Source organism: Sander lucioperca, chromosome 4 (assembly GCF_008315115.2).
Source record: "Sander lucioperca isolate FBNREF2018 chromosome 4, SLUC_FBN_1.2, whole genome shotgun sequence".
Classification (NCBI taxonomy): domain Eukaryota; kingdom Metazoa; phylum Chordata; class Actinopteri; order Perciformes; family Percidae; genus Sander; species Sander lucioperca.
In genome coordinates, this window is record NC_050176.1 from 20,533,398 (window position 1) to 20,545,764 (window position 12,367).

At 42.6% G+C, this 12,367-nt stretch overlaps 1 protein-coding gene across 13 annotated transcripts in view; it reads right to left on the reverse strand.

Annotated features, from left to right (window-relative positions):
- Positions 1 to 548: 548 nt before the first annotated feature.
- Positions 549 to 12,367, reverse strand: part of fat1a (FAT atypical cadherin 1a) — an 82,451-nt gene continuing 70,632 nt past the window's right edge. For 3 of the 13 annotated variants that reach the window (XM_031302323.2, XM_031302326.2, XM_031302321.2), the window contains 10 exons: positions 11,728 to 11,950; positions 11,483 to 11,614; positions 11,163 to 11,320; positions 9,829 to 10,297; positions 8,847 to 9,000; positions 8,359 to 8,469; positions 7,183 to 7,826; positions 6,259 to 6,396; positions 3,552 to 3,587; positions 549 to 2,150 (listed from right to left, as the gene is read on the reverse strand). In XM_031302323.2, the coding sequence (XP_031158183.1) occupies positions 1,471 to 2,150; positions 3,552 to 3,587; positions 6,259 to 6,396; positions 7,183 to 7,826; positions 8,359 to 8,469; positions 8,847 to 9,000; positions 9,829 to 10,297; positions 11,163 to 11,320; positions 11,483 to 11,614; positions 11,728 to 11,950 (2,745 nt within the window). In that variant the 3' untranslated portion in view covers positions 549 to 1,470. The other 10 variants (XM_031302327.2, XM_031302324.2, XR_004897211.1 and 7 more) reach the window with 9 other exon arrangements.

Genomic DNA, 12,367 nt, shown 5'->3' on the forward strand with positions numbered 1-12,367 from the left:
TATTGCTGCAGCATTCCATCAAACTGAAATATTCTAGCTGTCTTCTGTACTATTTTATTCACATTGCCCTAACATTCAGCCTGACATATGTGGTATGTGTGAAAACTTTGAGATCTCTACAAGAATTCAAAATAAACTTTTGAGTGTTGTATCTTTGGCTGCATGCCATGAGTTTCTAATGACAGTTGGCCGCTGCTTGTTAAGAAGTTACACAGTTTTGTTGCTCTGATAAATATAATGATGTCACTGTATATATATGATTTTTTTAAAAAAAAATTCATTTGTCACATATATTGCAATGGATTGTAGGGCTGCAACTAAAAATAATTTTCATTGCTGATTAGCCTGCCAATAATCTTTTCAAATAGTGGATTAATCATTTTGTCTAAAAATATTACAGCATTTTAAAGAACTAAAATAAAAAGTGACCCGTTTGTATTACTATTCCAGCCATCCAAACAAATGTATTGTACCCAGATTACTGCTACTACTGAACAACTTGTATTCATGAATACAGTTTGTAAATAATTGCACACAGACAGCAGAGATATTTTTTAGGAATAATTTATTGCCAGTAGGAAAGCGTGAGCTTGTGGCAGTATTCAATAAAAACCTTAACAAGACCATAGCATTGCTCACACACACATAGACACCTGAAAAAGTCACGTGTCCATGGATAACTCTGCACTATAAATATATTGGGTCCCATTTTCTTGGTGGAAAAATAAAGAGGTTCCAAAGTCAAAATTTACAAACAAACAAATAAAAAATAAAAAAAAACAACAAGAATATGCAGTCGTTCATTGAAGACCCTTTTTGAAATGAGCAGGAGACAATAAACTTTACGAGTACACAGTTCGGAAAAGCCACGCTCTTTTCTTCTCACTCTTTTTCTAACATTTCCTTTTTTTTTTTTTTTTTTGTGAATGTAAGCACAGTAAGGCTGATAATGTCACACCATTTAACTCTTTTTGAAAATAAAAGCATAGAATATCTACAAAACCTAGTAAACTTTGAAATCAAAACTGTACATTTAAATTTACATTGAAAATGAGGACTTGTATAAAAAACATTTTGCTTGGTTGTATTTATAGAAACAGAGATATTCTTTTTTTTTTTCTCACGATGCTTTTCCTGTTCTACGTTGACGTTGTCCCTTCGGACAATCCACTTCCTGTGTATGATGACAGATAATTAAAGCAATGGCAACGCCAACTCAAAGGGGCAGAAGTTGGACTGAGCAGATGTTAAGATGCTACAGAGTCTCTCCTATAGCTTCATGAGATCTTCACAACCAGTCTCAACAACCCCCGTGTCTAGACCCAATTCATCGTGTGTGTGAATATATATGTGTGTGTGTGTGTGTGTGTGTGTGTGTTGTGTTTCTGTGCATGTTTTAGTGTGGGTTGTGTGTGAAGGGTTAACATAAGGTGTAGCTGTGGGTTCAGGCACTTTTGTTTGGATCCAGTGTCAGACTTCAGTGTGCTGTTGGGAGTCCAGGGCCGGGATGGACAGCCGCTCAAAGTGGCCCTCGTCGCCGCTCTCGTAGTCGCTTATCATCGCCTCGGACTCCTCGCAGCACGCCGACATGTCCGAGCAGGAGGCTGTGGACATGTACAGAGACATGGACATGTTGTCCAGAGCTGAGGAGTCAAAGTCCCGACTACAACCTAAAGGGTATCCCCCTCTGTAGCCACCGTTGCCCATGGTGGAAGCCGGGGTGGTGGTGCCTGAGGTGGAAGTGGCACCTTGGCCCTCGGCGTCGCCGCCGTCGCCTGGGTAGGAGTGCTGTGGCAGGTATTGGTTAAGGCTGTAGAGCTGGGGCAGGGCCGGGCGCTGGCGGACCCCGGCCGGGCCGCCCGGACCGGTCCCAGACGGGTCAAAATCTCTGCCCATGGACCGCAGCGTGTCACAGCGGTCGCCGTACTCTGGCAACGGTGGTGGCGGCAGGTCGTCGTTTGCAGGGAAGTCCTCCGGCGGCGGAGGGAAGTCGCTCTCAATGTCGAAGCCGCCGGGATAGTAGTCGGTGTCGATAGCACTCGGGTCACTGTACAGAGGGGCGGGCGACTCCACAACCTCATACTGTGGAAACTCCTGGATTCCAGGAAGTTGAACACTTGGCATCCAATCAGATGTGTCCCAGTGATATCCTGTTGGAGAAGGAAAAGCCCAAAGCACAAACACACGCATTAGTATTCCGCACCAGCGCTCACATACAGTACAATTATTAACGTTCACCAAACGACATCATGTTAATGTTAAAAACCCACACCATGCAACAGTAGCACAATACGTCACACCAACACAATGAGTTTTGCATTAATAAACACTTCACACCACTAAGTGAGAGCAACTATTTAACACACTGCAGACACATTCACAGACTTAAAGACACAGTGACATAAAAAAACAAGTTATCAAGATCAGTTATATCTTGTTATCTTCCAAAGATATGTGTAGACAAAACATTTGTGTTGAGTATTTTCATAGTAAAATCCTTTTCTTTTTCTTTCTGTAAAATATTAAAATATTTGTGATTAATCATCTATCCGTGCTCTCTCTACAGCTTCATATCAAATCTATAGGTTTGAACCCCTAGTAATTATACCACACATTCTCTTTCACATGGTTATATGTCCAATTATTCAAGCTAAAGACGCACTTATTGTTGTGACTTAAAGGACAAATCCAGCGCAAAATGAACCTAACATGTAAACCGAAGCATTGAGAACTTTGTGAGTGTACAGACAGTTTATTACGTGAACGATCACGACGATACTGTCTTTATAAACTATCTTTTTAATAAACTGTCTGTACACTTAAAAAGTTCTCAATGCTTCGGTTTACATGTAGGGACCCTCATTATGCTACCGTGGAAGTGTGGTGCTATTTTGAGCGTTGTTAGTGGTATAGAAATAGCGATTTCTTTTTACGTTACCCTCAGCCCCGACGACTAGCGTTATAAGCTAATTAGCAGCTTGCGCTAAAACTGGTCACATTCGATTAGCATGAAAACATATCCCAGAGAACGGTTGACTCGGTACACGGGTTATTAACGTGTTATTGGATTTGTCCTTTAAAGACAGAGTTGTCCTCTACAACTGTTCACCAGACAAATCATATTGAAAACTGATGTGGGGACTTACAGGATAACTAAACCACTTTAACATCCAGTGAATTTCAGGGTTTCACCGTAAAGGCTGTGACAAAATCTAAACAGCACTAACAGACACACAGACTTCCATCCAATCAGTTAAATTGCCAATTAGCTACTGATCATATAATGCTCAAATTAACATTTTCTTTCAGTGTTGTCACAACATCGAAGCCATGCGTGGGGATGTTTTTTAGGGTGTTAAATAATCTGAAAGAGGCAGACGTAACACCTTAAGAGGCCACTGACGCAGAGAGAACTCGGTGTCACGCCAGCTTGGCCTCACAGAGCAGGTTTAACTCTCTCATTAAGCTCCGGGGTTAGTGGTTAAGAGTTAAAGGGTGGGGATCGGGGGAACACCAATGAACATCAGGCAAACAAAGATGTAAAAAGTCACCTCTCGGGTTCTTGAGATCATGAGCCAAAAAAGACTCTTTATATGAGGCGAGAAGGAGGAGAGAAAGAGAAACAACAAGTCACATTAAAACCTGAGAGGAAAGAACAATCGGCTTAAGCTTGATTTATGGTTCTGCGGAGGCTCCACGCCGAGCTTTCGCTGTAGCCTACGTAAGTGGCCCGATGTTTACACTTGTGCGCTGGTGTGTGCGTCGAGCCGGCATGTGTGCGTGTGGGGAGTGGGTGATAGAGCGAGGGAGAAAGTGAGAGAGTGACGGTGATTAGCTTCGGAGCGAGTAGCGACTCTAGAGTCATAGTGAGAGAAACAAAGTGTCTCCCCTGTGTTTTCTGACCAAGGTGGGAAATCTGTAGCAGGAAAAGTTAACCCTCTCCTTGATTTCATGTTGTTTACGTCGCTGCGACGTGTAGTTACATTTTTCGAGAGGTGCACGTCAGGCTACGGCGTAGGGGCCGTGTCTCCACGTACCTACGTACGTAGCAACGGGGTAGATTTTACGCAGAAGCATAAATCAAGCTTTAGACCACGAATGAAATGAAATGGGATGAGGGACATAACGAAACACTGAGAGACATAATAATGATAAAGAGAGTGACAGGATAATTAATGGACAACAGGTTTGCCATTTTCTTAAACAGACTTTATGAGGCGTGTAATCAAAAGTTGGCAAAGATCAATACGGAGACTTGAAGGCAGCACTTATGTGCCTGTTTAATTTAGTATTTGCATATCTTTTTTTAATTAGAAGCTGAATCGGAAAAAAAAAGGAACACGCCAGGGTCAGACAAGGTTCGTCAGTGTAAGATAATGGCAGCTCTGGAACCTGCACTTCACATCCCAAAACCAAGGACCAAACTACTGGCAGATGGAAGCAATAAAAGAGTACCTTCTCCTTCCACCGTGTCAACGGCGGAATTGACAAGGTGGATTACAGTCACTATGGAGGCTTGTGGGAGGCAGCGGAAGGGGAGAGTGGGTGGAAGAGATCTAGCATTAGAACAAATGCTTTTATAATGTAAAAAATAAAAAAAGAACACATATGGAGTGCATGGTGGTTGGGAGTGATTCCAACACAAGCGACACACACTTCCCGTCCCAAACTGTCCTGGTTGCTGGACACTTTTTTTTTTCGTGTCGACACTGAATGTCAAGGGGTCGTGAAGGGGGGGGTTCATGGCTGGGCACAAGACGATGGTGGAAGGCGACACAGTGTATGGGGGGAGAAGGGTCTGGTTTTTGTTTTGTGCAAGATAACACACAACAGCAACAACATACTGAGATGCTACGGGGTGCCATTGACAGTACAGATGGAAGAATCAGTGAAATTCCCCGGAGATATAAACGCATTTCCAACCCCGACACGGAAAAAGCCTGTGTGTGTGTGTGTTTAGGAAAACAAACTGGGGAAATGAGGAAACAGAAATGACTTGTTTAGGAAGTATTCAAGTTCTAATTCAATTTCGGATTCATTTGCGTTTCCCATGAAAGATATGGAAGGTTTTGATGACTTAGGAGCAGCACAATCCCCATCATGATATCCCAGTAATGACGGGGTAATAAGGGAGATATGAAGAGGAAATTACAGGAGAACACAACATATGCGTGTGTGTATACCCTTGTGATATGTTCCTTGATGTTTGCTTTAAACATCCGTTTGTAGCTACATTTTGAAACAAAAAAAGAAGAGACAAACAAAAGAAGAAGAAAAGGAAGAAAAGGCATGCTTTAAATGAAAAAAAAAATAATCATCTGTCAAAGTCAATGACCTCGGGAGCGATTTTCAAACAGAACATAACTGCCATCTAGGTAAGTCATCAAACTCCTTTTGAACACAGGTAAACTGAGAGCCGGCGGATTAGAAAACAGGGTCGGAATGTTTTTATATATCTATATAATCACGGGAGAATTACACAGGGCAAATTCTTGTGATTGCTTCCGTCTGTACCGGTAATGATTGAGGACTTACAGGCTGGACCCCCCCCTATTTAAAACCTTGTTCTGGATCTGTGGACTGATTTGATCCATATGGGAGCTGAAGCCCCGCAGCAAAAAGAAAGAGAAAAGAACATATGACCCCAGAGCCACCATTTCGGGCCATCCATTGTGAGCATGCAAAGAAACAGAGTTAGCATCGAAATCCACAAGGCTCTACAAGACAAGAGGGAACACAACCCTGCACGCTGATCAGACAAAAGAAAAGAAGAAATAGATCATCACAAGTGCAGAATAACATCTCATACATGTGTGTGTGTGTGTTATAGAGCTGCACAATATGTCGTTTTTCTTATTGTCGCCACAATATCAACTGACGCAATATACATGTCGCTAAAGGCTGCGACATGTCGCGATAGACAGATTTTTGGTGTTAGCTGAAGGAACATATCAGTAGAAAACAGCACCTTTTTTTAGTTGTGCCTTTTATGTTTAATTCAATGTTCCTTGATTTCCTTTCCTTTGTGTTTTTTTTAATCAACAAGCAATGTCTTGTATTTTAGAAGAATACTGAAAGCAGCAGAAATGCAGAACTGAGTACATTTTAATATCTATTTGTATATCGCAAGTAATATCGCGTATTTCCCTCATATCGTGCAGCCCTAGTTAGTTATAAAACATGGCACTTTGCAAACTACTGTATGCTGTCTAGTTTTTTTCAGATGACAGAGAGCGATAGATTTAACATGCTGCGTACCGTTATCGTCGCAGGACTCTGACTGGAAGGAGCTGAGGGACTGGACCTCAGACATGCTGCCCCTGGTGTTGTACGGGTGACAGGCACTGTCCTCCAAAGGCTTCTTGGTCAGACACGGGTCCAAGTCCACCACTTTAGCTGGAAGACAAAGGACATTTTCATTTTAGCGTATAACCTACAGTATATGGATGAGATATAGAAAGCTGTATGGCTGAAATCAATTAGTATAGGGATGCGCAACAAATTAACTTTTGAAAAGACAAAAATACAAATCCTTGTAGGGTGTTGCTGCTTTTCGAATTTCCATGGGACTTTTGTACATTTAAATAGTAGAAAATTAATATCAAACACGTATATTTTCTGGTGTCAAATCGCAATATGGCAAATGTATGCAAAAATGTACGTTAAATTAACTGTGCACCACTGTTTTGCATGAGGCAAAACTCTTATTATCATATGTAAAACCACAACTTTCTTTACATTTAGTTTGGAATTCACTTGGTAAACAGAATTTGCTATCAAATTAAGTAAGTTTCCTGGCAAGAGCTACATCATTCGGTACAAATTATAGAATAAATAGAGACAACGTTAAACTAGTATTTAACTAAAAACTATTTAACCAGATTTGAACCAATTCAACAGGAAACTTCCAAGATATCCATTAGATAATTAGGGACCTACATAAAATAGTGTTACCCAGAATTTCACTACATATCTTCATGATTGGATTCCACTGAAAGTGAATGATACTTTTGAATTGTTAAATTCAATATTCATTTTGTTAAATGCAATAAACGTCATGATAGTAGTAATTTGGAACTCAATGTAACTCCTGCGTTGGCACAGGTGTGATAACTTCCGTTGTGATTTGGCACTATAGTATATAAACAAAATGGACTTGGCTTAAAGCTGATGAGAACTTACCATCATAATCATAGTCCCAGTTTGGTTTCTGGATGGAGTCACTGTCTGAGACAGAGTTGGAGGGTGGGGGAGGTGGGAGATTGGGTGCTACACTGCAAACGGCCACAGTCTTGCGGTGTCCGTGCACAGAGTCCGGGTTGAAGGTACTGAACTCCGGGTGCTCCGGGATGGCTGAGCCCTCAAACGAGTTCCTGTCCAGGTTGTTTCGTGAGTCGCTTGGAATGCTGGGAGTGTAGGAGATGGGCCTCACAGGTACCTGCGGCGGGATGTCCGAGTAGATGTTCTTGTTGAGTTTGGCGTCAAAGTAGGGCCTCTGGAGGAAGGAGTGAGGCACGTTTGAACCTCCGAGATGTTTGTCGTCGTTGCCGGCCTTTGACTTTCTGCGACAAGCCTTCTTGCGGATGATGATGAAGAGGAGGACCAGGATGAAGATGCTGGACACAAAGACCACGATGCCAATCACCTCCTCCAGGCCGATGTTCCAGGAGGTGGAGACAAATTCATTGCGGACCTCGGCGGCGAGTTCACACATCTTTCCGTTGAATCCCAGTGAGCAGTTGCACTTGTAGGCGCCGTATGTGTTCTGGCACTGGCCGCCGTTGGCACAGGGGTTCTTGATGCACTCATCGACATCGCTCAGGCACCTGGACAATACATTGGGATTTAGTGAGGCGTGTTACAAACTGCTGAGATCAGACTTGTCTAGTTGGAGATATTAAATCATTTAGTGAGTTCAGTTCATGTGTTTAAACACAACACAGGGTTTCTACAGGTTTCACCAAGTCAAATGTAAGACTTTTTAAGACCATTATGAATGAAATTTAAGACCTATATCACGACATCAAAAACAAAGTCAGATGTCAGAGTCTGGAAACATTTTTGAAACAATTCCCCAATTTCCTCATTGGCATTATAGGACTGGTGTCTAGACTGGCTGCAATATAAGTTGCATGTTGGTCTCATTTGTGGTCGTAATACAGCAAATTACATTTGGACTAGCAAGAGAAAAACACATTCTAAAGCACTGCGGGAACATTTCAATGAGTATTAGAGGTAGCGTTACATTGACATAGGAAAATTAAGACCTGTTTAAAATCATTTAAGACCTAGAACACAAATCTTCAGCAAATTTTAGACTTTTTAAGACCCCGCGGAAACCCTGCAACATGTACGTACCTGTCTCCCTGGAAGCCTGCTTCACACTCACATACTGGACCATCCAGGCTGTCAATACACTTCCCACTGTTTTTACACGGGTTGTCTCTGCAGTACGGCCCCAACTGGCACCTGAATTCAAAACAAGTTCACTTAAGAAACCTCAAAAAATTATATAAAGACTACATTTCTGAAAGGTGTTTTGACAAACATAAGTTTTATGTGGCTGCAGGATATACTACAGTGTAAAGTAATGCATAAGACATAATTCATGAAGGCAGATTACCGGTCTCCAAATTTTCCCTGACGTAGTTTCGATATTAGAAGTATGTAAACTATGTGTATAAAGTACTGTGATAATTTTGCCTTTGTTTAGGTTCATCACATCATCATCATTATCACACAGACACACGTGCAAAGTCATTCTACCAACATGGCATCTCTGCTGCAAGCTTGGGGAAAATGTTCACCTTTCCTATGTATAATCAAGACCAAAGAGGATGTTATACCTTTGTCCTGAGTACTGGCCTCTGCACTGGCAGTAGAAGTCGTCTGCACGAGGTACGCAGGTGCCCCCGTACAGGCAGGGGTTGGAGGCACAAGGACTTATGCCAATCTCACAGTGGGTGCCCATGAAAGAGGCAGGACACTTACAGAAGTAGCCTGTGAAATTCAGAAAGAAAGACTTATGAAGGCAATGACGCTTTTTGAACTACTGTAAATACTCAAATCCAAGCCAGTTTGGAAAGAATTGCTGGAGTTGAGTTTTCTCTTAAAACAGGTATGCCACGTGCGTAAGCCACGCATTATTCTACATAATTTACATTAATTCCAGTATTACAATTATATGCTTACTACACAGTTTTTTGTTTTTGTTTCAGCTGATTACTGAAATTCAACACGCCTAAACAACAACGCCTTCCAGAGATGGTGAGGGATTATGCACCCTGAACCGCTGGCAGGTTTTTAATGTGATACAGATGCAGAAATGTTGAGTTTGCATTAATAGCAAACAGCACTAAGTACAAATAAACAGCAATAGGAGCACATCAGAAAAACAGGGAGAGGTCTTGCAAAACTATGATAAAAGATGCCTGTCTCCAATAGCCTGTCTTGAATAAAAGAACAGGTTCACCTCTTCAGTCGCTACAGCTGTTTGCAAGTAGTAAAAAGGAAGCTAGTTTGAGACATAAATAGATAAGGAATTTATTGCACAATTAAAACTCGAAGATAGCGAAGATAATGTGCTGATATGAAAAACAGATAATTTGAAATTTGACTTAAAAGGTCAACTTTGCAGATTTTTAACCAGGTTTGTGTCACTGCAGCGCTGGCAGCACATGCAGATGAACGGCACCGAGTCTACTCCCCCGGCGCTCACAAGTCAGCAAAAACTCGACATGACACGAAAATGACGCCTGCCAGCGGGTTTCCCTTTAAGCAACTCCAGTGAAACTATGAGTGCAATGAGCTGAGCAGGACATTATGTACCTCCATTAGGCAGCGAGTTGCAGCTCCCTCCGTTGGCGCATGGGTTGCTGGAACAACTCTCAGCCGGTGCGAGTGCACAGCCTGGGGTCACGTCCACAATGTCCTCCAGCACAGCGTAGGCCCGCTGTGCTTTGGTGTTGAGAGGCAGCTCCTGGCCGTTCAGAGTGATGGCCTCCATGCAGCCGCGGAGCCCGTTGGTGACGGGCAGGCTGCGCCCGTGGCGAGCCGAGGTGAGCTGCCGCACGTGGCCGCCGAAGTAAATGCTGTTGTCGAGGTTGAGGGTTCGCAAGGTGCCCGGTGCTGTGCCCGAGGCGGCGTGCACCCGATCCAGCACAAGCTTAGCGTAGTTACCATCCACCTCCAGTGTGAGAGAGTGCCACTCGCCGTCGTTAACCTGAGCGCTGTGGACTGACACCAGGCCGGGCCCACTGCCGCAGTCAAACTTGTACTGCAGGCGGCCGTTCACGATCTATCAGAGTCCGAAAAAACACTGAATCAGAACATGATCAACATCCAGCATATGCCAAGGAGGTTATTCATCTCATCAATTCTGCTCTTTGTTTCCCCTGTTTCATTAACACTTCACAAGATTAAAACTTGGGCGGAGAAATCGTAATCAAATCATCAAGTCACTGCTATAAATCAATGTCTGACACTGTCATAAATCACTCCCTATCAGAAAATACAGTTTGCATCAATTGATTACCATGTCATGAAATCATTTTTAATATTATCTTGCTAAAGAGCAAACAAATGTGTACTAGCTATAGCCTACTAGGTTTACAGGGAAATATCTTTATACAACAGTATAACTCCTGTTCATGCCTCTAAATAAAACAAGCAGTTTGGACAGACATTCAAAGCCTTAAATGACCGTCTGATAAACAATAACTGCCTCTTAGCAGTCGAGCATGTAGACTCCTATACCAGACAGACAGAAAAGGAATGTGTGGAAAACTGCTTTCTGTTTCCCTCCCAGTACTAAAATAGCTGTTGTGTGTGAGATTCTTTTCAACCCACCACCACATTCCCATCCTCCCTTATGTGAAATAGGTTTAAAAATATCTTTTTTGAACCCTTCAGCATAGTTGATTGGTACACATGGCAGGGTGGTCTCATGGGAGGGTGGGTCAGTTTTGTGTTTATTAATTTATTATGCTTGGCAGTAATAGAGAGACAAGCTCAGAAATGCAGAGGGACAGTCAGCCTAGACTTAATTATGATAAGTGAGGTTATCATTTTAGTTTAAAAGACGCTGAAGTAATGAATGCACTGTTAATAAAGCTGGACAAATATGTTTACCCACACACACACACACACACACACACACACACCTCGAGGATGCTGTAGTCGGTTCCTTTAGCGTACATGACAGTAGCATGGCTGGAGAAGGTCCTGAGCCTCAGAGACAGTTTCATTAACTCATTGTTCTCATTCTCCATCAGAAGGTATTTCACATAGCCGCTGCCGCTGAACGTCAGTGAGTGGCCATCTGACAGGAAGTAACAGACATGTATCAAAAAGAAGTGGGACACGCCTGCAGCATCAACTTTAGATTACTGTATTTGAATTATCGCTACAAGTGGAAGAAGCTGGAGATGGGTAAAGGACAAAAAACATCTGGGAACACAAAGAAAGAGGTGGGTTGTCTTACCGGAACATTTGCCCTTTTTGCCCTCTGGACACACACAACTGAACACAGTATCTCTTGGATCTGCCACACATTCCATTCCCTCAGGGCAGGGGTTGTTCTCACACAGGTTGTTCAACACGGGACATCTGCCACCTAAATGCCAACATACTTCCACTTAGAATGGGAGTTTCTCACAGACCGCAAATGTGCATGTATGTGTGTGTGTGTGTGTGTGTGTGTGTATGTGTGTGTGTGTGTGTGTGTACCTTCACACTGGCAGGTGGCAGTTCTCAGGTGTCGCGGGGTAACAAAGCTGAGGCGAGCCGTGCTGTAAGTGGACATGGAGGCCTTGTCCAGGGAGATGACCTCATCGCAGAAGCTTAACGGGCAGTGCAGACCCGCACACAGCTTCTGCACCACCCGCACAATCCGAACCCCCGTCATCTCCTCGATCACAGCTGCAGAGGAGTTCAGCTTACGGAAAACGACCTGAAGACAAACGAACATCAGCTTTTCTCTTCTTTTTTTTTTTTTTTTATGTCATCGCAAACTGAATAGCTTTGGGTTTTGGACTGTTGGTCTGGCAAAATAAGTCATTTGAAGACATCTCCTTGGGCTCTTAGAAATGATGACATTATGACAGTTTTCACAAATTCCTGACATTTTATAGACTAAATAATGAATCGATTGATGATTGTTAGTTGCAGCCCAACAACAAAATAACACTGTTATGTACAAGTTTGGTACTAGGGGTGGGAATCACAAGGTACCTCATGATATAATATGATACACATTACATGGAATAAATTGCTAGACAATCCTATAATGATACATCACGATATCGGTCTAACTATGAATACAAAATGTCTGTAAAAAAGGTTAAGTACAGGCTTTCTTTCTTTATTC